The sequence below is a fragment of the Natator depressus genome, chromosome 25, assembly GCF_965152275.1.
Source record: "Natator depressus isolate rNatDep1 chromosome 25, rNatDep2.hap1, whole genome shotgun sequence".
Taxonomy (NCBI): domain Eukaryota; kingdom Metazoa; phylum Chordata; order Testudines; family Cheloniidae; genus Natator; species Natator depressus.
This window is the reverse complement of record NC_134258.1, coordinates 14,183,036-14,210,474: the sequence shown is the minus strand read 5'-3', so window position 1 is coordinate 14,210,474 and position 27,439 is coordinate 14,183,036. Positions and strand designations below refer to the sequence as shown.

At 50.2% G+C, this 27,439-nt stretch overlaps 2 protein-coding genes across 4 annotated transcripts; one reads left to right on the top strand and one right to left on the bottom strand.

The window, feature by feature from the left end:
* The first annotated feature begins 1,030 nt into the window (after positions 1-1,030).
* TMEM221 (transmembrane protein 221) lies at positions 1,031-15,105 on the top strand. Its single transcript, XM_074939403.1, has 3 exons — positions 1,031-1,317; positions 10,508-10,593; positions 12,762-15,105. Exons 1-3 carry the CDS (start codon positions 1,031-1,033, stop codon positions 13,280-13,282), a joined length of 894 nt encoding a protein of 297 aa, XP_074795504.1. The 3' UTR covers positions 13,283-15,105.
* On the bottom strand, positions 11,160-26,353 carry BORCS8 (BLOC-1 related complex subunit 8). 3 transcript variants are annotated; one of them, XR_012636279.1, is made up of 6 exons: positions 26,235-26,353; positions 22,784-22,896; positions 18,032-18,096; positions 16,835-16,942; positions 15,644-15,736; positions 11,169-11,798 (listed from the first exon to the last, which is right to left on the bottom strand). XR_012636279.1 is itself a non-coding variant. In XM_074939404.1 (5 exons), exons 1-5 carry the CDS (start codon positions 26,269-26,271, stop codon positions 11,729-11,731), a joined length of 393 nt encoding a protein of 130 aa, XP_074795505.1. In that variant the 5' UTR covers positions 26,272-26,353; the 3' UTR covers positions 11,160-11,728. The 3 variants fall into 3 exon arrangements, 2 of the variants coding, with proteins under 2 accessions (XP_074795505.1, XP_074795506.1); XM_074939404.1 differs by lacking the exon at positions 15,644-15,736 and having other exon boundaries at positions 11,160-11,798; XM_074939405.1 differs by lacking the exon at positions 11,169-11,798 and having other exon boundaries at positions 14,573-15,736.
* Positions 26,354-27,439: the final 1,086 nt, after the last annotated feature.

Sequence of the window (27,439 nt, the reverse complement as noted above, 5' to 3'; positions counted from 1 at the left end):
GCCATCAAGAGCCAGATTTGTGGAAGAGCCCAGTGCACTGGCTAAATGGGTGTCAAATCCTGATCCACGGTACCTGATCCAAAGCCCGTTGAAATCAATGGGAAACTTTCCCTGGACTTCACTGAGTTTTGGATCAGGAGACCATAGGTGTCTGGAGCAAGATTTGGAGTTGGTGTAAATCAACATACCTCTATCCGGAGTTATGCTAATTTACACCACCTCTGAATCTGGCCCTTGATTTTTAAAAACGAAGGGGTCCGTTCTGCCTTCTGTTTCGCTGATGTCAAACAGAAGTGACTCGGCTAAACTGGATAGAACTACAGTGCTGTAAAAGCTGGGGTAACTGCGAGCAGTTCCTGGGTCCCAAAATTAAAGGTCCCGTCAAGAACATTCCAGCCTTATTCCCCTTTTAACGAAACAAACAAACCTTTCTCTGCAAAACAGATTTTCACTAGCAGCACACAGCTGTATCCTACAAGGCCTGGCTGGATTGAAAAAAGATTAAAAGGCAGAGAGGGCAAGTGCAGGGCTAGCTGGATCTTTCAACACAGATTCTGTCTAGCTCCCCCTTTAAAACACCAGCTTTTCTTTCCACGCAGCTAGCTGGGCAGGGCAGAGAGTTGGAGTGAAATTGAGCAGACGCAAACTGCACACAAGGAGGGGGCAGGCAGCCCTCGCTCCCAGGCTGGAGAAAACGCCTCCTTTGCGCAGGGAGCTTCGCTCCATCGCCAGGAAAGTTTGAAATCCCTAATTAATAGAAACATCACGTGGGCAGAGGTGTGTGCGCGAGAGAGACAAGCTCCAGCGTGATTAGCACCGCCAGGCTCCGCGGGCGGGGTGAGACCAGCTGCAGCGCGCGTGGAGCTCAGCGCCTCCCGGGACAGCTCCGGGCTCGGCAGCCGCCGCTCCCCGGTCCCCGCGGCTCGGCTCAGGGAGAGGCAGGGCGCGCGCGTGGGGGGGAGGAAAGTTTAGCAAAACTTTTTGGGACCCTCTTTTATCTCCCCGCCCCGCCATAGCCCCCGTCCCCGCGATGCCCTCCGCCTACACCCAGCGCTCCCTGGCCGTGCTCCTGCTCTTCGGCACCCTGGCAGCCCTCATGGCTGTGCTCGCCTCCATCCTCCTCTTCCAGCTCCAGGCGGGCCGGGCCCAGGCCGGCTCCCCCAGCGCCGTCTCGGAGCGGGTGGCGGGGGTGCTGCGGCCGGTGTCGGCGGTGCTGGCCGCCCTGTGCCTGATGCTCAACCTCAGCTGCCTCCTGCTCTGCCTCCTGCAAAGTTACTTCAGCGCCGAGGTGGGCCGGGGAGACCCGGAGCCGGACAGGTGAGCAGCGGCGGGCCGGGGAGGATGCGCTTGGCTTGGGCTCATCGCAGGGTCCCCTGGTGCTGGAAGGGGAAAGGGGCGGGGAGCACCTTGGGTCCAGGCCCCCGGGCTCTGTCCCCTGCCAGTCGGGAGAAATTGAACCCCTGGGGCCGGGCATGGTCACCCTCCCGCTGGGGAACTTTGCGTGCGGAGCCCCTGGAGGAGCTGACCTGTTTAAAGGCTCCCAGATTGCCCGGGATAGGTGCGCAGAGGGGAGGGGCAGGAGGACTCCGAGACGCTGAAGACCTTCCTTGGCAAGGGGTAAATGGGAGCTCTCCCCCCTCCGCACCAGCCTCCTCTGCAGCTTCATGCAACTCCTGCATGATGCAGAGTCCCCCCAAGAGCCCTCTGAGCTGAGCCCACATCAAAGCCAGTCACTGAACCAGGCTGCCAGGCCTGGCAGCCTGCCATCTCCCACTTGCCCAGAATCCACCCATGCAATTCCCACTCCCTGTCTTTTTAACAGTGGCCCTGACCCAGGACTCAGGAGATCTGGGTTCCAACTCCCTGCTCTGACACTGCCAAGTAACTGGATCTTTGCCTCAGTTTCCCCATTTTATAATGGGGATCCCAGCCCTGCCCTGCTTCACAGGAGTGCATACGGATGGGGGCCAGATAAGTTCCTGGATGAGCTACATTGCTTAGCATCATTATTAGCTACCTGACTATGCCAACATTCATTTTGTGAGTGTCTGGCTGTGGACTGTAACCCATTTAATACCATGTGTGTGTATTTGTGCTTAGCGACTTTATTGACTACCTGAGCAAATTTACAGCTGCCTTTACATCTGGTTACATTAACACAGTATTTAACTCCCCCAGCACTTGCATAAATAACCAGGGCCAGATGCTCAGCTGGTGCAAATTAGTGTCGCTCCGTTGACTTCAGTGGAGGGATGCCAACTGAAACCAGCTGAGGATCTGGCTTGAAATATGTAATCCAGTCTTTAGACAGCAATGCTTGCCTGAGAGAGACCACATTGGAGCATCAGCAGAGGGCTAGAGGAGACATTAGCACACACAATCCCTTGTAGACTGGGGGAGAGGGGCAATACATTAGCTGAGCACTGGCGATTTTAACCTTCTGTAGTGCTTTCCACCTGAGGATCTCAAAGCAGTTTTAGCACATCAATGAACTGAGGCATCCAAGAGCCTAAATGCTATGAGAGCTGTTTTACCGGAAAACTGAGGTACAGAGATTAAATGGCATGCCCTAAGGTCACAGAGTGAGTCAGTGGCAGAGAACCCAGGAATCCTGATTGCCAGGGGTGGCTGGTAGTCCCAGGCCCATTGACTGCTAGCAGTGGCTCAGCTTAGCTCCTCTTCCGTGTTTCTAGCTGCTGTTGCTGGCTCATTTGCAGTGAGGAGCCTGGGCACCTGTAGAAGCAGCTGGATGAGAGGGGAGCCAGCACCCCATGCCCAGCCAGCTCTCCAGGCACCACAGCTTCAAACCTACACTGACACAGAAGATATCTTAGGGTTTATACCCCGCCCTTCCCCTGCCGCCTCTCACACCCACAGCTAACACTGCAATTCATTAGCATCCCAGATACTTAGCAGATTCTATAGTAGGAAGTGCAAAGTCAGAAAAGAAGGCCAGCTGGCCAGATCCTGCATCTGTTTACCCCAGCTGGAGATCTTGCCCAAAATTCTGTTCTTATTTGCAGTGTTTATAAGTCGTCCCACCTCCCATTTTTTAGGAATTGGCAAGCTGGATTCTCTTGACTGGTGTCTGGGTGTTTTTAAAAGCAACCTGCACAGGAATATGACTAAAGACCCCCAAATCATTAACCCAGAGACACATGTCGACTTAATAATTGCCAGCACATTTACATCTGCAAAAACATTTCTGAACACTGCCTCTTTCCTTCGCCTGCCAGGAACCCTGCCTGGGTTCACTGCGTCACCTGCATGGTTGATGCAGGGCTGGTTTTGGCCAAACACATGCACCTCACCTTGGCTGGGAAGTAAAAAGAGAAAGCGATTTGCAAATATTTGGTTTGAAAATTTATCGACGTCTGCATGTATAGGCCCCTCGGTGTAACTAACTCCACGGACTACAGTGGATTCACACTAGGGATCAATTGGACTACAGCTGAGTGAAATTCAGAATTTCCATCCTGCAGGAAATTCCAAAATTTCAACATTTTGTTTTCATCCTACATCGAGACAAAATGTTACACATCTAAATTTTTCGTGGAACAAAGAATTTCAAAAAAGGTCAATTTGGAAATGACGAAACATGTTGTTTTGGCCTTTCCAATCAAAATGAAACTGACATTTCTCGAATCAAAATATTTTGTTGTGGATTGTTACACCAAACTGAAAAGCTTCACTCAAGTCTGTTGAACGTTAAATTTCATTTCCTTGTGGAGGCACATTGCCTCACGGGAGTTGTAGTTCAAAAGCCACATGGCCCTGTTCTGCCTTGTGGACCAGGCTCCCTTGGTAGATTACATCTCCCAGCCTGTGTCTGCAGCCCCATGACTTGTGGTGGACCATACCGCTGAGTTGGAGGGAAAACTGCATTGCATCATGGAATATGTAGTTGGACCAGGGAGTCCAGCCCATAGCAAACAATGGGACCCAAATTACAACTCCCATATGACAACCTGCACAATAGGGAAATACAGTTTAATGTTGAACTAATGAAAAACTAAACATTTTGGGTCAGTTCAACAATTCAAAAATATTTCAGTTTGGGTCCAACCAATCCAAACCAAAACTTAATTTGACTTTCCCAACAGAAAATTGAACCACTTCTGCAAAACCAAAATTGTCCTGTTGAAAAGTCTGATTTTGTGGAAACCACATTTTCCATTGGAAAAAACATTGATGGCAAAATTCCTGACCACCTGTAAATTTGACCCAGCACCTAATACTGAGTTCAGTTCTTAAAAGTTTTATTTATTTTCAAAGCTCTGCAATTCACCTTTGAAATCCCCCATTAAAACTGAAACCGGTCAATCAGCTAATTAGATAGCTAAATGCAAGGTCATACATCTAGGTGTGAAGAATGCAGGTCACACTTCCAGGATTGGGGGCTGTATTTTGAAAAGCAGTGATTCATTAATGGATTTAGGGGTCATTGCAAGCTCATGTTCAGTTGGTTATTTGCCATGTGGTGGCTAGGAGAGCAAGTACAATCCTAGAACGTCTACGCATGAAAACACTGAGTGGATGTAGGCAGATGTTCTTACCCTTGGGTATGGCACTGACGAGAGAGGTTCTGGTGTCCAGTCTTTAGGGAGAAAGTTGGAAAGGTTCAGAAAAGAGCTACAAGAACAATACAAGGTCTGGAAAACCTGCCTCACAGAGAGAGACAAAGAAGTCCAGTTTACTTAGTTTAACGAAGAGGCGGTTGAGGTGACTTGATCAGAATCTATAAGGGGAAGATTTCTGATAGCAGAAGGGTCTTGACTCTAGCAACAGCAGAACAAGATCCAATGGCTAGATGCTGAAGCGAGATAACTTCAGACTAGGAATAAGGTGCCCAATTTGTACAGTGCAGGTAATCTTAGAAACATACAAATGTTGGGCTGGAAGGGGCCTCGAGAGATCATCACGTCCAGCCCCCTGCACTGAGGCAGGACCAAGTAACCCTAGGCCATCCCTGAAAAGTGTTTGTCCAACCTGTTCTAAAAAAAATCTCCAATTACAGGGATTCCACAATCTCCCTTGGAAGCCTGTTTCAGAGCTTAACTACCCTCATAGCTAGAAAGTTTGTCCTAATATCTAACCTAAGTCTCCCTTGCTGCAAAGTAAGCCCATTATTTCTTATCCTTCCTTCACTGAACTATTGAAACAGCTTCCCTACACCTCCGGGTGTCGGGGAGTCTCCATGACTTGGGGACTGGCTGTCTTTATAAAAGAGATGCTCTAGCTCAACCGGAAGTTATGGGCCTGATGCAAAAAAGAGTGTGATGAGTGAAATTCTCTGGCCTGTGCTGTCAGGAGGCCAGACTCAATGATCCTAGCAGGCCCTTCTGGCTTTAAAAATCTATTAATCACACCACAACGATCCTGAAGTAATTCGATCCTTGCTTACAGGGACGGAATGCCTCTAATGGATAGAGGAGATGGAGACTCAGGACTCCTGGGTTCTACTCTCAGCTCTGCCACTGACTGGCTGTGTGACCCTGGGCAAGTCACGTCCCCTTTCTAGGCCTCATCTCGGAGAGCTAAAGCAGTGGTCTCCAAACTTTTTGGCTCGCGCACCCCCAGGGTCAGTAGACCTGCCGCAGACGCGCCGCCGACGGAAGATTGGAAGACTTGCCGCAGATGTGCCACCGGAGGGGAACACCAGCCATGGATGTGCAGAGCTGCCGCCGAACTAAAAAAATGGCGGAGTGCTGTCCTGCGGCGCTCCTGCTGCCACGCACCCCCTGGGGTGCGCGCAGCCCAGTTTGGAGACCACTGAGCTAAAGAACCCTATCACCTTCCTCCCACACACATGGCAAGGTTCAGTTAATCCATGTTTGTGAAGACCCTTGGATGCTCCAGAAGAAGCATGTCTTTATTGTAGGGCTTCTAGTCAAGCTTACAGCCTAGTGCAAACTGCTCCCATTAAAACCAAAGTGAGAGACAGATGGTTGCAGAAGAGGGGCTGGCTGGGTAATCGGAACCCAGCACTGGCTGACAGGACGAGTTTGTATCTAGTGTGCTGGTGGGAGAAGGAAGCAGGGCTGAACATGGCTGCTCATGTCCTGGGCACAGTACTCAAGAGCCTTTGGGTCTCAGCAGAGCAGCTGCCTCGCCACCATTTGGCTGGTTTGCTGCAGTCACAGGCCATTCTGTGACACAGGCTGCCTGTTGCCCCACTCTGCCCGCAGGTGTTGCCGTTTGAACCCTGCTGGGGAGACGGGGGTTCTCCTATCCCTCACCAGCTCCAGTCCCAATTGCTCCTGTTTCTGTTCCTTGTTAAGCTCTGAGCTTGCCAGCCATAGCTCTCTGCCATGTTTCTGTGTAGGGGAGACCGAGTGCAACCACTTGGGAAGGGCTGGGAGGAGAGCCCTAGCTAACTGCAGGTGCATCTTGCACAGGGTTAAGCATCTAAAGACAAGGCCTCAGACAATGGAAACAGGGCACTCACCTGATCCCACATCCCCAAGGGGCAGAATAATTCTCTTCGGCTGCAGACAGTGGTCTCGCTGTGAGGGGAAATGAAACAGACCCAAGCTGCAGCGGCCCATCTGAGCTCAGCAAACTGGGAATCAGGACTCCTGGGTTCTATTTTCAGCCCTGCTACTGAATCACCTTGTGACCCTGAAGCAAGCTACTTCTCTTCTTTGTGCCTCAGTTTCCCCCATTTGTAGAACAGGGACAGTAACTGTCTGTCTCAGTGGGATGAGAGACTTAATTAACTGATGTGATTAAAGAGCTCAAAATTAAAAGAGCTAAGGAAATTCAGAGGATGTTTCTGTGACCCGTCTAGCTGGACTCAGCCTGCTTCTAACACCAGAATACAGAAAGGTTCTAGATTTCCATTTATAAAAGTTGAGAATGTCCCAGGTTCTTTTGTCAGTAATTTATTCTGAGCCCACGAGGGCAAAAGAACACCTTGGGAGGGGCGGGGGGGGCGGAGAGCGGCTATGACGATGCCATTCAGCAAAGGGCCTCCCACCTATGTGACAGCTGGACCAGTGCACCAGAGGTGGTGACCTGGGATTTAGATCCGTCCTCCAATCCAATCCCAGTGCTTGGGCCATGCACCTTGCTGCCACTGGGCCAGGCTCCAGGAAAGCCCCCCACAACCAATTTGGCTTAAATAGTTTGTCCTAAATTAGCTTCGTACCCCCCACCCCGCACAGTTCTTAAGCAAGGTGAGAGGCTGTTATTTCTTCACCCTTCTGCTGCTGAGGGCATGGGCGTCTCGAGAGCTGAGTGGCCTGGAGGGCTGACGGAAGGCAGTGTGGTTAGAACAGAGGCCTTGGAATCAGGACTCCTGGGTCCTGTTCTCTCTGCCACTCTTGCTGGGCAATCCTGAGCAAGTCACATCACTTCTCTGTGCCTCAGTCTCCCCATCTGTAATGTGGGGATTATACCCCTACTTGGGGGGGGGTAGGGTTGTGACACTCAAATAATGTTTGTTTGCAAATTGCTTTGAGATCCTAGAATGGAAAATAGTTAGTCTAAAAAATGCCAGCCCGTGAAGGGTTAATTCTCACAGCCCCTTCTCCCCCATTGACATGCGATTAGCTATTGTCTCCCCATGTTGGAACTTGTGTTTTCATCCTGCCCAGCCCCATCTCTGCGGGACAGCCCTATCCCCCGAGGGGAGCAGGGAGATGGGGCTCCGGTTTCATTAGGGGATCTGCTCACGTAGCAGGAGGCTTTCCCACATTGGGCCTGTCACGCTGAATTACTGCTCCAGTTTCCAGCTCTGCGCTCAATAGCCTCAGCCTGCTCTAAACAAAGGCTGTTCCTCCCCCCCCGCTAATCCCCCAAATCATGTAATTAATAAAACAAAGTGGCTTCTCTTCCCCAACAATGAACGAGGAGCAGGAGCCCTTCCAAGTTCTATTAACAGCTCCTGACTGCAAACTCCCAGCACTAGGCAGGCCCAGACATCGCAGGAGTTCAGCACAGAACAGACCCTGTGGCCTCCATCTCATCCACCTTGTAACCTCCCAGCCAGGGGAAGGGCTGTTCCCTACAGGGGCAGTTCTAGGGACAGCATTTGGAGGCTTTTCCCCCATTGCCTTTTTCATGCCCGCAAACCCTAGGTAGCCAGATTCTGCAGAAAAGCATTGTGCAATTTTGGTCACGCTGGCCAGAGCATCGTTGGTGTTGCCTATGAGGTGGCTGGTCCTCAAGTGGACTTATCACCGCTTTCATCAGCTGATGGCTAGAGAATTGTGAGTTAAAGTCCCTTCTCTCTCACTTGTTCCTTATGCAGTTACTCCAGAGGCAAGCAGAGCTGTTACTCTCCTGCTTTCTCAGACGGGGGGGTCCAGAGGACTCCCACACACACACCATAGGTTGACCAGCCCTTCTGAACCAGCAGGGCTGAGTGCCAGAGATCAAACTCTCCTGGGTAGTTTTTCCCAGCACCTGATCTCACTTACCATCCCAAGTCCTTGCCAAAGCTCTCCCAAGAGGAAAGTGATGGAGGGAGAAGGCGAGGAAAGACACTCGCTCACTTCAGAACAAAAAGACCCAAACTCATTCCTGGCTGAAGGCAATCCAATGGCTCTTGCATGTCATCAGTTGTTAGGTCTCAAGTCAATTCCCAATGGACAGATGTCCACATTACAAAGACAACCACCACTATCAGCACTAACTGGCCCCTTTGCCATCCATTTTTGAGGCCAAGGACTGCCTGGACCTAGGAGACTGAGGTGCCCTTCAACCACTGGGGCAGTTACTCAATGTCAAGGCTACTGCATGCACTGCCAAGGAGGGTGTGTGTGTGTGTATTGCTCAGAACAGATACAGAGCGCCGCTCCCCAGGGGTTGCCAGCCCATCCTGCTCAGCAGTGTGAAAACCGCTCCCTGTGTCAGTCATTCCAACATCACAATCCGCCATCTGTCTCTCCTGGATGAGCTACACAATCCTTTCCTTGTCTCCTACAGAGACAGTTGTGCTGGAGCATCTTTCAATCACAACCTTTAACCACGCTTAAGCCTACAGCACTTTGTGTCCTTTTCCCATTGTGTCACCTCCTTTCATGACTATGTTCCGCTCTCACAATTAACAAGAGGCTGACGTGCGGGCTTCCTTCGGTGATGATGGCCCATGAAGTGCCATAAGAGGAGTGCTGAGTTTCTGTAGGTCACCTCAGCTGCAATGAAGGGAACAAACAATTTCAAGCAGCTTTCGCAGGGTGGACAAGAACAGCTATTGAGTGCATGCTCACTAACGTCTAGAGGCAGGGCTCCTGGCAAGTCTCAAGGGAGTCTGTGCGCCCACAGAAACCATCCAGTGTCACAATTGGAACAAGCTGAATCTATCAAGTGGAAGGGCTCAGATACTACCATGAGGAGCATGGAATACGTGCCTGGATAGGAGCTGGCCTTTGATGTTTTATGCACCGTTCAGAAAGAAGGTCACCCCCTTCCAAAATGTGAATCTAAATTAACACAGGTAGTTAAGCAAAGCAATTCAGCACCAAGGATGAAAATACAACCTGGCTTTGCTTAGTTCACTGCAACAGCACTTCACCCTTTCATGCTCTTTTAAAGGGTGATAGACTTATGGACTAATGCATCATCTTGTTTCTTTGCTCTTCATTTCTTGCAATAGTCTTTAAGAAGCGTTGAAATATTTCTTTCTCCCACCAGCTTGTGCCTTCTTTTCCAGCTTGCAGCCTCTTTAGGTTTATCTCCCTCCCTGCAGAAATGTTGAGCAAATAGGCTCTTGCTTTGTTTGCTTCTGTTATGTAGTTGCATCATCCGTGTTTGGAAAGCTGGTGAATGTGGGCTCCCTCTGCTGGCTGGCTGAACCTCAAGCTCATTCATCAACTGTGGGTTGTCTGTCTTTGGTTTTCATTTCTCAGCCAACAAACCAGTGGGTGGGGGGACAGGAAGGAAAGATATTGAAATGAAGACAGCTTTGCCCCCCACCACAGTAGAACTGCCCAGGCAATCCTCTCCTCTCCTCTCCAAGCTCCACAGCAGATCTGGGCTTAGTTACGTGACTCCCCCTGCACGTGACACTTCCAGCGACATCAGTGTTCTGTGCCGCAGAGACCAGAGGAGATGGCCCCATGCACATGGCTGAGAGGAGAATTCGGCTCCCTAGGAGGCAAGTTTAGGGCTTAAAACGCATGATGGCATCTCTGAGACGCTCCGGAACCTGCAGCCAATGCACTTTTCACCCCAAGTCCGGATTTTTGGACTGAGGTGCTTTACAGCGTGTAGAAACCCCTAGCCTGAGCCATCAAACTAGATCCAAACCCCAGCCTCTTAGATCGATTTGAATATTGGAGCCTTGATATAGAAGCTCTGCACTGCTTTATATAGCCTCAGAGAATATAAGATCTTAGGGTCACTAGGAGATAGAGTCAATCCCCTTGCAGGTGCAGGAAAGGCCTCTGGTAGAGCTGTTTCTGATCAGATTAAAATGATACTGCACTGGGATAAAGGCAGTGGGCATCACTAGATACTGCTCTATTTTACCACTGAGGTCTTTCTCTCTCCTGTTTTGCAGAGCTGACTGGTTCCTGTTGGACAGCCGGATGATTCGGCACCTTGCCATTGGCTTGTTCTGCTGCGGTGTTTCCGTCTATTTAGCAGGCAAGCATTTTCATTTCTCTGCAAACGCTGGGATCTCATTCCGCCGGGAGGGAGGGCTCGGCCCCACACAGAACTCGTGCATTTCATCGAGAATGCTCTGGCACCTGCCTCCCCCCGGTGCTTTGGAGATTGCTGAAAACCTATTCATAGGTCAGGCTGCCAGGATCACTTGCTTCCCAGCCGGCGTCCCCAGGTTCCTGAGTCCAGGTTTATTCCTGCAGTGGTGGGACCGGAATCCTGTTTGCAGCCTGGCTGCGGTGTAACTTCTGGACAGCCCTTCAGCCAACAAACCCTGAGCATGACACCGGGCAGGGCTGTGCCCAAGGAAGGATGGTGCAGCAGTGCTGTGCCAGGACTAGGGCCAGCTGGCTTCAATTCCCTGCTATGCCGGAGGCTCCCTGCGTGACCTTGGGCTAGTCACTTAGGCCAGATCAGTGAGCTCAAGGGGGATTAGGCGCCTAACTACCTTTGAGGATCTGGGTTTTCATCTCTCTGGGTCCCAGTTCCTATCTGTAGACCAAGGATAAGAGCCCTCTCCTGGCTCATGGGAGGCTGTGAAGTGCTCAGATCTTACACTAAGAGGGGTCACAGCCAGACCTGCTGTGCAATCGTGGCCAAGACACTTAGCTTCTCTCTGCCTCAGTTTCTCCCTTTGAAGAGGCCATAACACTGAGAAAGGAGCAGAAGGCAGCTGTGGTGTTCTGGGATTCGGGGGAGCAGGGGGAAAGGGGGACAATACCAAGTAGTTTTAAAAGACTTTATTGTGACCTGGTTTTTGAGATACTGTAATGCTTCTGCCATTTGTTTTATGAGGGAGAGGCTGGATGCCCCCCACAAATCCCCCCATGATGCCCCTCCACGGTGCTGGCTTTCTCCCGGAGATTGGTGGGGAGAGCACACCTCCGTTCTCCCTGGAGCCTGTGACAGGTGTGGCTGTGACGGGCAAGTCCCCAAACCCAGCCCCTGGCTTTACACAAACAGGGCGATTAGTCAATGAGCTAGGGGGATCTAGAACATCAGCTAGAGCCACATCTGCCCAAGGAGATCCCAGTCCTCCACTGGGCCTTTACACACCATTCGTGGCTAATCACTTGTGGCTTTGGCTTCAGAAGCTTTTAAAAGGAGTAGGCAGCTCTCATCCCTGCATGTCCCCAAAGACAAGGCGTGTGGACAGCCTCCTCTCTTGGCACCCAGGCCATCCAGCGCTGCAAGAAAATAGCAGAGAGGTCACTAGCAAGTGTCATGACTGACGAGCACCTTGGAGGCTCAATGTGGCACAGCCAGGACTCCCCCCATGTGATAGCACTGTGGATAACCCCTCTCGCTGCCTCTAGGAACAAAGGAATTGCCAGGCTGGATCAGCCCAAGGTCCAGCTAACCTAGGTTCCCGTCTCCAACTGTGGCTGCTGCCAGCCGCCTCAAAGGAAAGCGTAAGAGTGCTGTCGGGGTGGGATAACCCAGACCCAGGGAAAGTCCCTTTCTGCCCCTGTCTGTATCTCTGATGAGCTGGATGCCAGGTTTCAGGGGCCAGGCGGCGGCTCTGTTAATGGAGCCCTTTCAGGAGTGGGGCATTCAGACACTATATTTTTCTTTTTTTAAGATTTCAAAATAAAAAATTTAATCCAACTATTTAACGGGCAGTGTGGGCACGGCCAGGCGCCAGCTGCTGGTAAAGAGTGAGCAGAAGAGCAGCACAGAGGAAAAGCAAACACCAAGAACAGGCGGGCAGAGCACAGGGATTAGTCACCGGTTAAGCCTCAGGAACGTGCCGGGTACTGTGCATGCCTCAATGAGGGGGGTTTTCCAAAGCACCCAGGTAAACAGGACTCAAGTTCCTAACTCACTTAGATCCAGATCCACAAGGGAGCTAGGTGCCTAAATACCTTTGAGGACTGGGAACTTGGGCGCCTTTGAAAATACCCCCTCCCCACCCAGAAATGGGCTCTGTGGGTAAGTGAAGTCCGGAATCGGGCTTGTGAGGCAGTTGCAGAGCGAAGGAAACTGCTTTCGCTCAGATTGAGATGGGACGTTCAATCAAAACGGGACGTCTCTCCCGCAGAGCTCGGCGCTTGCTCAGCCGCAAGAGGAGGGCTTGGCCCAGGACTTGTTTCCCTTGTGTGTCAGACTACTGGCTTTCTTATATCTGCCTTGCTCTCCTTCCCCTCCAGCTCTCTCCATCTACATGCTGCTGCTGTTTGAAATCGAGACCGGCATAACCAGCGCCTGCATCCTGTCCTCCGGGATCATTGTCCTGCTGATCACGGTGACGCACGCCCTCGTCAGGGCCTCCCAAGCCTCACGGCGCAGCCAGTCTGAGCTCTGCCGCACCCTCTACGAAAACGACTCTGCCCGGCGCAGTGACACCCCGGCCAGTGACCTCAACAACAGCAAGAACATGGCTGCAGCCCGCCCGCGGCCAGAGATCCACCGAGAGTTCTCCTACCCACCATACATAGAGCAGAAGCCCCACCTTGCCTCACCAGCCAGAGGCAGCTTCACCTTGCCAGGAAGCCATAGGCCCCTGGCTGAGAAAGATTGCTGCAACCTTCCCCGGACACACAGGACGCTGTCGGCAGAGCCAGGCCTGCTGCAGGTGCAGGGCAAGCCCTGGAACAGCGTCACCCAGGAGATGAGGAATATTTTGTCGCGGAAGCCAGGAGCCTCCGGGAAGGATTCAACTTTGGTGTGAAGGCTGGAGTGGGGAAGTCTTATCCCAACGCTGCCAAGATCTGCATCTCCTTTTAGCCTTTCACATGGGCCACTCCCCGCTCCGTTCCCACCTGAACAGCTAAGATACCTGCCCAGGAACTCGACCAGACATTGGGCGAGGGGAAATCTACCGTCCCACCCAAATAAAAGGGACTTGGCGTCCCTCCTGTCCGGACTGCACTGAGATGGAGGGGCTTGAGAGGGGTGCAGAGTTTTAAAATTATATCTTACTCCTCCTGAAGTCTGGAGGATTATATCAGAGCTCCTTCCCAGCTGGGCTGGGGTTGCCGTTAACCAGCCTAATGATTGTAGTGGGCAATTAGAGCTGAAAGGTGGCTCCGTAAAAACTACAGCCTGCTGCATTCTGCCTCTTGCATCGCCCTCCTGTGAGTAAAGCTCCTACCCTGGCAACTCGGGTGATGCAGGAGACAGAACAGGGCCCATGACAGCTCTGCAGGACAGAGAGGTACCAAAGTGCAGGAAAGGGAGTGGGGGTGAGCAGTAGCGTCACTTGTCTAATTAGAGCTGCACTTCAAAGTCCCCATCACCCCTTTCCTCCCGGGTCGGCCTGAGCTGGGAGCGGCAGACAGAAACTGGCTCAGTAAGGCAGAATGGCATTAGCTGCATGTTGTGTGAGAGAAAAGAGGGCAAAAAACCAGCCAGTATCAGCTATAGGAAAGCGGCCATCCTGTGTGCTGCCTTCTCCCGCAGCCCAGCTCCCCTCTGCACCAAGCTTTTTGTCCTTGCTGGTCCCTCTCCAGCCTGCTCCTGTTGTTCCTTAGCTAGCACTACGGGGGTTTAGACAGTTCCTATGGCAGACTCACCACTCAGCACAGCTGCTGTATGTTATGGTGAAGCAGAGATTGCTATTCCACTCGGAGAGGAAAAACCAGCCACTGATGGGAGGGGTAGAAGACGACGCAGCTGGAGAGTTAGATTGAGGGAGAGGAGGTTGGAAGGTGGGTGTGAGAGAGTGGGGCCCGCTGCTCACTGACCTGGCCTTGCCCAAGGTTCCTTACTGTCTCCAGGACTGGGCACAGACACAACTCAGTCAACAAGATCACTTCCTGTGGCAAAACCTTTGCTCCAACATGAACAGCTGTGCCTGAACGCAGGCAGCTGCTGCTTGCCAAAAACATGGCCCTGCACATAAACAACAGCCTATGTATTCACTTTTCCTTGTTCTTTAATTGCCTACAAAAGACATTTGCAAGGAAACAAGATCTTTGTTCACCTGGCCCTACTGCTGGTTTCCCCACTGAAAAGGATAATCCTGGTGACAATGCAGTGGGGGTTGCCAGGAGATTGGTGGTTACACAGACAGGGCTAGGATTGATGGGGCTGGAGCAAGTGAAACAAGAGCCCTGTTTGGTGCAACTGCGTGGTTAGTACGAGAGAGAGAGAAATGCACAATAAAAAATAAAAATACAACAGATGGTGCTGGTTACCGTGAGACCCACCCAGTTCTTTAAACGGAGTCTGATTCACCATTGTGTGACTTTCACTGTTATAACTCCATTGATTTCCAAGTGTTTTATACCAGGAGTCCTAGCATAATGACCTGGCAATAAGTAAAATCAGGTTTTTTTTAAAGCCACGTTTCCTGGCCTGCCAGCTGCAAGGTTCATTTCAGGTTGCCCAAAGCAGCAGTGCAATTTATTTATTCTGACTCCTGGCCTCATTATTTGGGTGCTAGCTTTAGGACAGCAATGGGCGCAGCATTGCAAGGAGCGAGTGGAGACAGAGGCCACATTTCTGGATTAACAAACCTTGTGCATCATGCTATTAAAACACAGCTGTGTTCCTGAGCACATAGCGATGGCTAAAATACAGAGTTTATCTCTTTGAAGTGGGGTGTGATTGTTTGGGGTTATTCACCACTCTCAGGAAATGCCAGGCTAAAACCTTTCTTCTGATCTCAAACCCTCTTATGCCCCTTTCTTCCCAGCCCTGGAAAAATGACCTGCTTGTTAAATTCCTTTCCATTGAAAAGAAACATGGAGTTGTCGGTGCCAATGAAAAAACAAAACTTAAGCAACACCCCTTTCCAACTGCCAAGCTGTGTGCAGGCCTTTTTCCCATCCCACTTCTTTATGGTGTCTAAAGAAGGTCTTTGGGGTGCCTAACTACCTTTGAGGATCTGGGACGTGTGCATTCCAAAATTAACCACCACTTCCCACTGACATAGGAAGGACTACATCCAGCCAATATCATTGCCCTTTGCTGCAGTGCCTTTCAGTTTGAAGGGGAATAGTCTTCTAAGAAACCTCACACAGACTGGCCAGAAAGTTTAAGGGTGGAAGATTTCTCGCCCTTCCAGCTGGCCAAAGAGATCACTGACCTGGGCTGGATGAAAAAGGCCAGTCTGAGGAAGGCCAGTCTGGTCTGAAATCAGGAACTGGCTGGCGGATTCGGGGCTTGCAGGGCAGCGGCGCTGTAAGAAAACAATCACATCCACCAGGAGATAAGGACAGCAGTATACATGGGAGAGTGCAGCACCAGGGCTTCCTCACCTACAGCCTCTAAGCCTGGAGCCCTCCATCTGCAGCGTAGGGGCAAGTGTGGCTCATGGAATTCTAACTGTAGCCATTGGACATGCCCATCTTTAATACAGGGGGGTAGCCAATGGAGGCTACATGGCCCCCATACCTGCCTCCTGGGATGTCAAGACCCACAGTCTCTGTGGCCTCACTTCTAACTGCTGTTGGAATTTGCTCCACTGTGTGTAAATTAGGCATGGCCCCAGGAAAGTTGGAAACATGGCAAAATACGAGAGCTTGTAGCCACAAACATCTAGCACAGAAAGTCACTTGGCACAGAACCGGGCATTCTGCCTGCTTTAGCCATGTGCTTGCAACAGAAAATTCAAAGCTGTTAGGTATATGGAGCAGCATTTGTGAGTTTCACTTCCACAAAGCCCCTGACACTCATGCCATTAAGGCTCTTGGGGCGATGGACTGAATATACTAGACTCAGCCCATCTACTGGCAGATGCTGGAGTAGCTTTCCTTTTGCTGCAAACAGCAAAATGCATCCTCCAGCTACACTGACCAGTGGCAAATCCCATCCACAGACAGAGCCCCGCAAACGACCTAATGAACAGTATCCCATCCGGGTGGGGACCCTGCTTCGCCATACACTCCTTTCTTCAGCGCTAAAACATTAATTTATTATTATGGCCCTCACCATGCTACAAATATATTTAACACTGCACAAAAATGCTACATATTAGCCAAAGAGCCACCCCCCCCAACTCCCTTCTTTAAACGAATGGAAATAAGTTATTTTGCAGGAAACATGTTGTAAACAAGAGGGTTTTCTTCCTAAAGTAAAGTGAACCAGAGTTTCACTGCAAGGCAAGGAGCTTATTCTTTTAAATAATAGCACAGAGTCACATTATGGGTGTAACTGCTTGGCTTGTCTGTAGTTTGCAGAGTTACAGCTAGTGAAGCCTTCAGCAGTCACAGAACAGTCATTCCTATAAAGCGGTAGGGCAGTTATCAGAATTCAGGGTGTCAGACTCCCGAGCTACCTGCGGCCCTGAGCAGAATTCAGCTGATCCTTCACAGTGATGGCATGCTTGAGCAGCCTGTCGATGCTCTCGAAATACACGCTGCTGTCCATCATGTTCTTTATGGCGCTGAAACAGACCAGGTAGAACAGGGGATGCAGTTAATACCTTTCAGGGCTTCACAGGTTTAGAATATACATGCACGCCGGTGAGGGGATGGCTAAGAAGGAGTTACAGCTACATATGGAATTTGCATCTTCAAACACTAGCTAAGGGGTGGATTTCTTGGGAGAGACTGGCAGGTTTGTATTGCCCTCAACAAAGGGTGTATCAGACTCAATGAAAAGAACGAGACCTAACAGTAACATTTCAGAGAGCTGTGCCTGCTGTCAGCGTGTCTCAGGCCTGACTCTCTGCTGAGATGGGGCCACTTAGTGCCAGCTGTGGGCTCAGTTCATCACTGCCCTGCACCTACACCAGTGCCAAGCGAGTGCAAACTGCCACCATTCTGATTTCTGCTGCTTGACACTTACTTTGCAGTGGTGTGAATGGCTCGGCTGGGAAGGATGAACTGGGCCTTGTGCTGGTGGAATGGGGGGGCAGGAAGCTCTTACAGAATCTTGAGTGTGAGAGCAGCCAAGCAACACCCATAAACGGAAGAGTTTGGGGTTGACTGGGTTTTAAATCAGAGGCCAAAATGTCCAAGTCAAGGTGCCTAGAGTGAATCCATAATAAGGCTCCTAAACACAAGTGGCTGGATTTGGAGAGGTGCTGAGGACCCACAGCTCCCATTACACCAGGAAGAGTTGAGGGTGCTCAGCCTTTCTGGAAGGCAGGCCCCCTTTATCGAAGGCCCCATGTGTGCAGGTGCCTGGCTTTGACCTGCCGGGTTTGAAAATAGGAGTTACGTTTAGTTCTTAAAATACTTCCCTGACCCCCAAAGCAACTGACCCCCAAAATAACCAACACAGCTTCTCATCACTAGCCATCAGGAGCAGGGAAAACCTTGGGCACGACACAGTGAGCTGAACGGTGCTTTCAACGGGAGTGAAAACACACCTGTACTGTGAAATCACCAGGATGGGAGTGGAGGGGGGGAGGGGGAGAATGAACTGAGCCTCCTCACCAGCTCCTTTGATTTACCATAGGTTTGAAAAAGGGAGGGCTGCTGCCCCAGAGAAGTGCAAACTTCAAAGCTCTCCCAGCACCCTGCTGTACCTGCAGGCATACTCCACAGTATAGATGGCTCCTTGACTCTGCTCCTCCCAGCTCTGCATGTCAGCCTGAAAGGCAGATCACAGGGAACGCAGAATGAAACTTCTTGTCAGGAAAAGTGAAGGCGCCCCTATGTACTAGACAGACATACCACCCACATCACACACACAACTAGCACCAGTGCAGCCCATTCACCGACACACTACATAAGCATATGGAACAGCTGAAGAAAAGGCCACCTGGGGTCTAGCAGGGAGACACTGCAGTTCAGTGGTTAGAGTAGCAGGTTGGCAGTTCTGCTCCTGGCTGTCTTACTGACACGCTGAGTGATCTTGGGCAAGTCATTTTACCTCTCTAGGCCTCAGTTTCCCTATATGTAAAATGCTGTTTTCCTTCCTTTGTAAAGCGCTATAAGCGCTGGTAAGATCACATATCATTAGTGAGGCTTGACTGGAAATGCACTACTCAGCCAATGATAAATACCACACATAGGTCTTAAATTCTGTGTAGCATTTAATTCACTGCCATCCACTGCAACATCCGACAGCCAGATGTCGCCTTCCTTGTGGGTTCCCATGTCCCCCTGTCTCACACAGCCTTGAGGTCTCATTGTTTATAGCTGGGAACTGACAGGAGGCAGGCCGAATTCAAAGCTGAGGTTACAGTACACGTTGTGCACATTAAGAAAATGAATCCCACATCACTTCAACCTTTGGCCTCTGCTGCTTTTTGCTGGGAATCACATTCTGAGTCCCTCTCCCATTTTAAAGGTTAGCATCACTGCTGGGGCTTTTTCCGAGAGCTATACTCAGACTAAGAGTGCACTGGTTTTGTTTTTAAAAGGAGCTGCTGCCTGGAGCTAAATACTTTGCACAATCTGGCAAAATTTCTCTTGGCTCTGAATGCGTCCATGACACAGCTGAGAGCCAAGGTGAGGCAGATGAACCAACGAGCTGCTAAAGCGAATGCTACTGATCATCTGGAAGTTCCAAAGCATTCCACGCAGGTGGTACGTCCATTCTAGCTGGTGCAGCTACCATCCGAGCTGACCCAGTTCCCATCAATTCCAACCCAGAGCCCCAAGAGAAACGCAGACAATCAGCGTCTTTCACAATCCAGGAATCTCACAGGAACTGCTCTGGTGAACATTTTTACAGCCTGCTTGCAAACAGACTTTTCCATCCTCCAGTCTGCTAAGAAATCCCAGTGCGCTCGGAGCCAGAGCATAAGTAAAGACTTATACTATTAATAATAATAATGCACGTTCCTATAGTTCCTTTCATCTCAAGGGCTCAGTAAGTGCTACACAAACTATGCATAGGATCACTTCATGCAAATCTGATAAGCAGCAACTCTGGTGTGGGACATAACAGCACACAGCAACACTATGGAACAGCTAAGAACAGAAAGTGAAAAAAGCAAAGCACAATGAAAAGGCAGATGAATTTAGTGAGAGGGGGAAGATAGAAATTATCCATGCTTAAATTTGGCCAGAACTTGTAGGCTTTAATAGGTAAAATTTACAGAACTAGCTAAGTCATTTAGACACCGTTGAAAATTTTACCCAGCAACCTCTTGTCTTTGCAAAAAGTGCCAGGGGATCGTTAATGATCACTAGTGGTCACAATGGCTCTTACCCCAAACCGGCAGCACCGTGTTGCTCAGCACCACTCTGGTACACATGCTCACTATGGACTCTAAGGGAAAAGTACCCCCGTATATGAATCCCCAACACAGGGAGAAGGCAAAGCTCCAAACCCCTTTGACACTTCTAGCCTATCAGCAGATACATTAAAGCAAAATCAAGCTAAGCACTTATTTCTGTTCAGAACCTTTCCCCCCAGACTCACAGCACAGCAGCAGGGTTTACCATACCCTCTGGGGCTCTGGAATCTGCTGGCTAAAATGCCCCAGAGTCTGTTCAAAGATGTTACTGATTCCAGAAAAGCCAGTGGTCTTACAGGACTGCAGGTGACCTCCCTGAATGATCTGTGGCTAGCAAACCTGGAAGATTTTCAGTGCAAGTACTAACCAGGCTCCACACTGCTCTGCTTAGCTCTGCTCTAGTTACTTGTGAAGCCAACAGAGTAAGAGTAAAAGGTGACAGAGCTGGGCTGGGCTGACACAGTGGCTGAGGTAGAGGGTTAGGGGGATGAACAGAGGAAATTACAAAGCTACAACCCTCCAGAGAGCGGCTTTGCTTTGGCCCCAACATCCCCTAGCACTAGTAGGTTTCCAAGGTTGCCTTGTATCTGAGGCCAGGCCACGTCTGTTCCTAGCATTCTCGCTACTTCCTGGGGCTTTCATGTTCTTAATTAGGAAAAGGAGCCTTTCCGATGTGCTCCTGTCTTTTTAATCTTTTCATGACGTCCTCTCTCAGAATTCCCAGGACATCTCCTTGCATGGGGTTTAACAGCTAAAGCCAGCTAATGATATGCAATAGCACTAATGATGAATTGTGGTCGCTCAGCAGTAAATTAACGAGGAGTTCTACACCCCTGAAAGATCAGGGGAAATCCAAAAAGGCGGCTTTGTGCAGCACAAGAGCAGAGCTTAGCAATGCAGCTCAGACACAGCGAGGCACCCTGGGCCCTGCATCTTGCTGTATCTTATCAGCGAGGTGTTAAGTCTGCCTGGAGAGCTTGAGATGGATGAAGGTTTAAGCTTATTTTTAATCAAATCACTGAAAGTCACAGAGGTGACCTTCTCCCTGCACCAACCTTTCCTCCTAAATCACCCCCAACAGTTTATTCCTATTTAAACTCTCTGGGAATCTCTAAGGCCATATCTCCAGAGAACCATATGACCTGGAACTAGACGAGACCTATTAAATCCCATCTATACTGGCCAGCAGAGGATAAAGAAGAGCAATCTGACATTCATCTGCTGCCTTCGCAGAGGTACTAGGTAAATTATTTTCCTCCCTTTTCAGGCAAAAGTCACTCCCGAGTCAGGACTGGTGGCCAGCGCAGGAGAGGGATCAAGCAGAGCATCAAGGCCTCAATTCCTGCATGTGAATACTTATAGCTGTGACACTAGCATGGGCAGAAATAGGGACAAGGCCCTCTGGGTCACTGAAATCTGGCTAGATGACAGTCTTCTTTCTGTGGGAGGAAAGTGAAAAAAGACAGCTATCTTGGCTAAAAATAGGAGGGACAGCAAGTAGCTACAAACGCGAACTCAAGCAACCTCCAGAAAGGTCACTCAGTTTTGAGGATAATCATGAAGACGACCCTGGCTAGCTGAGAAAGTCAGTAAATTAAAGATTGAGAAGGCTCCCCTCAACGCCCCCCACTCCCACTGCCTAACAACATTCTGTGTGTCTCGAGCATTCACCCTGCTGTCTTTTCCAGTAGGGTTTCAGTGCCCCCCTACCTTTTTTGGCACAAACTGTTCAATGCTGGCACCCAAGCTCTTCCCTCTGCATGGCTTGTCATACAATCTGCTCAGTTTTCTTTTGTTCAGGACACACTCCCTGAAATTGGGCCTATTCTGATTAAATCAAGGTGAGTGACAACTCGGGAATTGCATTACAAAGCTGTCCCGCACACCCTGGTGATGTGACCAGATCCATGTTGCTCTACACATATGTATATATCTCTATATACCTCTGCACACAGAAACATACATAAATAGTTAATAAATAAGTGAATAATAAAGTGCCACAATCCGGGTTAATTTGGAAACTAAGGTTGTAAAGCAAAGGTGAGAAATGAGGACTGACAGTGCATTAGCATACACATGGAGCAGTAATCTATTCATGAGGCATCACTCCTAATGAATCATGACTGGCAGAAAAGGGAGAAGGACACCAGGACTAGCATTAAAGTGTCAGCACTCCGTGCTTTGGAGGAAAGGGGAAACGCAGCTGTGGGCTGCGATTCATTAGTGTCCTTTGCCTCTGGTGGGCTCTTTTTACTTGTTTCTCTCCCCATATTTTATGCAGGAAATAAAAACACCTTGCAGCACAGCCAGGGGAAATGAGATTTAACATCTCCCCTCTCCCCAAACAAGGCAGGTAGCTCATTTTTCTTTGTCTCCACGTATGGAATGGAGGGGCTGTCACCCAGTGGTTAGAGCCAAGGGATGGCAGTCAGATTCCTGGGTTCTTCTCTTGGCTCTGCTATTGTCTCAGGGCGTGAACTTGGAAAGGCATGTCACCTCTCCTAGATTCAAGCTGACGCGGGGGAAACACGTCGCTCCTAGACAACCCCCAGCCTTCACTGGTCCAGGAAGTAAGGAATCGAAACCCAACACAGTACTCTAGGCTCCCCCCTGGCAGTGCAAAGTGCAGCCACTAGAGGGCCAAGGGGTTCTGGTCACTTTGGGTCTACTACTGCCAGCAACTATCTGAAGCAGCTTATTATGTTACACTACTTTGCCCTTCTGAGGATCCTTTCATCTGAAGTTCTCGAAGTGCTGTACAAACATTAATTAGATAAGTCTCACAGCAGCCCTGGAAGTCCAGTCACACCATCTCAATTTTACAGATGTGGAAACTGAGGCACAGAGCAAAACAACTCTCCCAAGCCACAGAACAATTCAGTAGCAGATCTGATAGAACCCAGGAGCTCTGGCTCCCAAACCCTTTCCTCTAACCATTACACTGTACTCCCATCTTGACTTGATTATCCTGTTCTCTCCCACCTCACAGAGTCAGGAAAAAATGGCCAGGGGTGCTAGTGTCATGGGGAGAAAGGCAGCTTGCACCCTGTTCCTGCCAGCCCTGGACTCCTGACCCAGACTGGCTCTCACCTTGTGCTGGGCGAGCTCCGGAAGTGAGCGCCTGACATGCTCCTGCAGCCGGTACAGTGCCACAGACGGCTCGTTGGCCAGGATGTACATGCTCTCCGTGAATTTGTCTGTAACTAAAATAAGCAAAACAGCTGCATTATTTAAAATGGGAATAAAACGGGGAGAAGGCAGAGCTCCAAACCCCTTTGACACTTCTAGCCTATCAGCAGGTACGTTAAAGCAAAATCAAGCTAAGCACTTATTTCTGTTCAGAACCTTTCCCCCCAGACTCACAACACAGCAGCAGGGTTTACCATACCCTCTGGGGCTCTGGAATCTGCTGGCTCTTCCAGGTTTGCTAGCCACAGATCATTCAGGGAGGTCACCGGCAGTCCTGTAAGACCACTGGCTTTTCTGGGATCAGTAACATCTTTGAACAGACTCTGGGGCATTTTAGCCAAACCAGCAGATTAGCAGAGCCTTAAATTAATCTTAAAGGGGAAAGTTAGCTCTGGTTCCTGTGTGGAGTGCCCAAGCAGCCTGGGAGCAAATGGGGGTACTGACAACACAGAAATCTAGACTGACCTCGGCTTTGAGGTTCCCCTTCCGGCTGCTCACCCAGTTCCATGCATCATGCTCCTTACATCTCAACAGCCCCCATGGGGATCCTAATGGAGTATGCCATGAACACACAGTAGCATGCAGTCAGTGTGACAAACCCATTGTATGGACATGGCTCTGGGCCACAGACTGCCTTGCCAGAAAAAGCCCTAGACGGCTAGGGCACAATGGCTTTAAAACCCAGCAAACTGCTTTGAGGCAGGAGGTAAACAAATTCCCTTCCAGCCCAGCTGATGTCTCCATGACCAGCTTTTAAAGCCACTAAATGATGTTTCTTGAAAGTGCTGCATCACTTTCAAGCTCTCAGTCCTGAAGGCTGTGCGTCACATTGTCCCACCACCTCTGTGATCTCCCCCATCCTTCTCCCAATCCTCCTCTCCTTCCATTCCTAGCATTGCACCATCTTTCTCACCACCCGCTGTGCTTGGGGCAAACTGACACCACCCTCTTCCTCCTAATAGCACAATACCTTTAGGAAACCTTCCCCTATGGATATCCCCACAATGTTCTTTAGAGAGGCAGTATGGTCTAGTGAGTAGGGCACTGGACCAGGGCTCAGGAGACCTGAAGTCTATTCCCAGCTCTGCCACTGACCTACTGTGGGACCCTGGGAAAGTCACTTCCCCTCTCTGCATCCACCCCTTTCCCTTCTCACCCTGAATCTGTCTCTTTCTGGAGCACTCTCTCACTATGTGTTCGTACAGCATCTGGCACAATGGGGCCCTGGTCTTGGCGCTAAACGCGACCGCAATACAAATAATTGACAACACCTTTCTTATGATTTAAAAGGTTTTATTTATTGAGCACAGACTGCGTGCCTGACTCCATACACAAAGGGGAGACGTGAACCCTGCCTTCTGGCTCACGAGCTCCATATCCTGTGAATTAGATTGCAAGCTTTTGCAGGGAAGACAGTGCCTCCTCTTTGTGGGTTTGCAATGCCCCATATCCACCTACAGCCCCTTATAAATCATAGCTATCTGAAACACAAAGATCAGAGAGGGTTTTCAGGAGTAATCTTTCAATAGTGGATGTAGATTTTTTATTTTATTTTTTTTAATCACAGCAAAAGTAAGTAGTGGGTATTTTTTGCCATATTTAAATACACTGGTTTATGGCTCAACTAGTCCTGAGCCCACGCATAGCGTGAGCTGGCTGATCTTTTGGAACTGAATACATTTTTTAAAAAATGGCAAATAGTTTAGGCAAAAAACTATAAGGCAAATAGTTTTGCTTCCTCTGCTCTCAGCTTTTGTTTCATTTGTAAGTGTTCAGTTATTGCAGTGTTTTCTGTTAGCCAACTTTCCAAACTGCTTGAATACAGATGTAGATAAATTCTAAGCTTTGCAAAACACGTTGTAGCCACGTGGCAACTACACGTTCCAAAAAGGACACAGACATCCACTACTCATCTGACATGCAGATGTGAGGCCATGTTTGTGTTGGGACACACAATGTGCTGTGGCAAGGAGGGAAGAGAAAGAGGAAGTAGCAACTATGTGACTGTTATTAAGCACCGATGAACAGACCCTTGGATGGTAGGGCACTGGAATGTGAGATTCAAAAGGGGACTGGACAGTTGTCTGGACAGCAAGAATATCCACGGTTATAATAGTTAATGCTAATAAAAATTTTGGAAGAGATATTAAACCTCAAGCCTCCGATTTAAGCCAATTTCTAATGATTAGAAATCAAGATGAGATATAAGGCAGGCCCGCATCTGCTACTGGGAGGTTCTTATATCTTTCTCTGAAGCATGAGACACTGGCCACTGTCACAGACAAGATACTGAACTAGATGGATGCTGGGTCTGATCCAGTCTGGCATTTCCTATGAAATCCCTTTTACTTCCAGACTCACACCTTTGGGGATCTCTGTGGCAAGATGCTTTTACAGATACATTCAATCTGTGGCCTAGAGCTTTTGTTGCACATCCTGCCGCATCATTTCAGCTGCCTTTGTATATTTCCAAATGCCCACAAAACACCAAAGCCCAGAAGTGTTATTTTTTTAGGCCTTGTCAACACTTTAGTTTTAGTCACCAGTGCAAACCAATAACATAGACATGGTTTACACCAGTGCAAAAAAAGTTGCACTAGTGCATCTTATCCCAATTTCCAGGTGTCTGCTTCAAACTGGGCTGCTGCAACATAAGTCATATCTGCACCGGTGCAGCTAAATCAGTAGCTAAAAAACCCCAGGGAGATTCTTTTAACCAAATCCTTCCTCTTGTTTTAATTCTCATGTGAAGGCTCTGCCTGCTAACCACAAACCTGCAGCAAGTCAGACAGCCATGGATTTAATACACTGCAAGAGGGCAAGGCAGTCTACTGAAATAAAAAGTCAAACATTTTAAAATGTATCTTTTAAAAAAAATGCTCTTTAAATGAACCAGTCTGCGGAACTCCTCGCTGCAGGAAGGTCAGCTTAGGAAGGGTCAAAAAAAAAAAAAAGAATCAAGATTTATCTGGAGAAGAGACACAAACTAGCCGTGGTCGGGGGGGCAGTTAGGCTATAACTGTCAGGCCCGCACCACCCACCCACAGGGGGCCACACAGAAACCCTACAAGTGCACGAACCACGGGGCTGACCTGGGGCTCCGTAACTGCCCTGCCCCAATACGGAGAATGCCCTGTGGCCACCCAGGAGGGCAAGCTGGGGCCCTATACCCCCTAGGGGGCTGCCCTGGGGCTCTGGAAATACCCTCCCCCATCCCACCTACAAGGGCCTTATCCCCCCCACCATCGCTGGGCATTTCCTGGGGCCCTCCGGGCATTTCCTGGGGCCCTCTGACCCGCCCCGTGCCCCGCCCATCGCGGCCCCCGCCGGAAGCCGTGGCGCCGCCATTTACCTTTTTTCACCTTGAGCTGCATCTCGGTCTCCTCCATCGCGGGCGGGAGGTAGCAGATGCCGAAGCCAGCCCGGAACCCCAGCCAGGGGCAACTTCCGGCTCCGCGGTGCAGCGCTCGAAACGGCCCCTCCGGAACCCGCGCGACGCCGCGGAGGTTCCGCCTCTTCTCTTGCTCCCTCGCTTGCCCCTGTGTACTGCACATTCCCTAGGCCGCTACCATCTGGGGCCAGTGAGCGACCCCTTCCCTAGGGGACCCTCCCCTCCCAGCTGTGTGGCCCCATAGGGTGTGACTTCCCCACCCCAGCAACCCCCAGCTGCCAGCCCTGCTTCTGTCTGCCAGCCCCAAGAGGCAGGGGTTTTCTGTGGCAGGCATAATGGGACGGTGTCTCTGCCCCCGAATGCGCTAGAATTAAATGTGCAGGGTTATCACGACAGCTGTTGTAAATTCCGCCCTGCTTACCCCTTGGGGGCCCCCACCTGGAAGGAACGCAGATGCTGGGGCAAGCCCACAGCGTTTCCAGGTCCCCTGACTTCATCCGGAGCCTCCTAGTGCTGCTAATGCCAAGTGGTCGGAACTCATGAGTCACGTTCCAAAAAATCACGAGATTGGTGCAACGGCGCCCTCAGAGCGTGACCCCCTTCCCCATTGCCATGGACCAGGGCGAAGTGGAAAGGCCCAGGGAGCTACCCCTGGTGATAATAGTATGGGGGTGGAGGGGTTCTGCCCATCGCCCCTGCCCCTACCACTGTCCCCCTCGTGTGCGGGGACTTAGTGACTCCCCTTTGCACTGAGGCAGGAGGGGGCAACTGGCATCACTGGCCGGTGCTGGTGGCTGTCACCAGCATTGTACAGAGGGGCGAGTAGGCACCAGTGCTCCACATGACCTTGCTTGTTTGACGGCACTTTACACTGCTGTGACCTGGCTGGCCTGACAAGGTCAAGACTCTTTCAGTCTAAGGAGAGCAGCGGATATGTCTTGCCTCAAGGTGCTTCAGTGGCAGACATATGCCCAGGGGCACCATAGGTTACTCGCTGTATATGCACTAAGCAATTCTGCATGGCCCCGGCCTCTAGGGAGCATTGCATTGTGATCCTGCACCTTGGACAGAGTGCGCCAAACTCTCTCAGCCTCATAAAGGATTTCTTTGGCCTATGTTATTTGGTCAGTTGGCTGTACATATGATCCACGGGTGAGAATCCAGAC

Coding starts and splice junctions, on each gene's coding strand:
- TMEM221 (XM_074939403.1), top strand. CDS start 1,031: ATGCCCTCCGCCTACACCCAGCGCTCCCTGGCCGTGCTCCTGCTCTTC. Junction 1,318..10,507: donor GGAGACCCGGAGCCGGACAG/GTGAGCAGCGGC, acceptor CCTGTTTTGCAG/AGCTGACTGGTTCCTGTTGG. Junction 10,594..12,761: donor TGTTTCCGTCTATTTAGCAG/GCAAGCATTTTC, acceptor CTTCCCCTCCAG/CTCTCTCCATCTACATGCTG.
- BORCS8 (XM_074939404.1), bottom strand. CDS start 26,271: ATGGAGGAGACCGAGATGCAGCTCAAGGTGAAAAAAG. Junction 18,097..22,783: donor CGGAGCTCGCCCAGCACAAG/GTGAGAGCCAGT, acceptor TCTGCCTTTCAG/GCTGACATGCAGAGCTGGGA. Junction 11,799..16,834: donor AATTCTGCTCAGGGCCGCAG/GTAGCTCGGGAG, acceptor ATTTTCTTGCAG/CGCTGGATGGCCTGGGTGCC.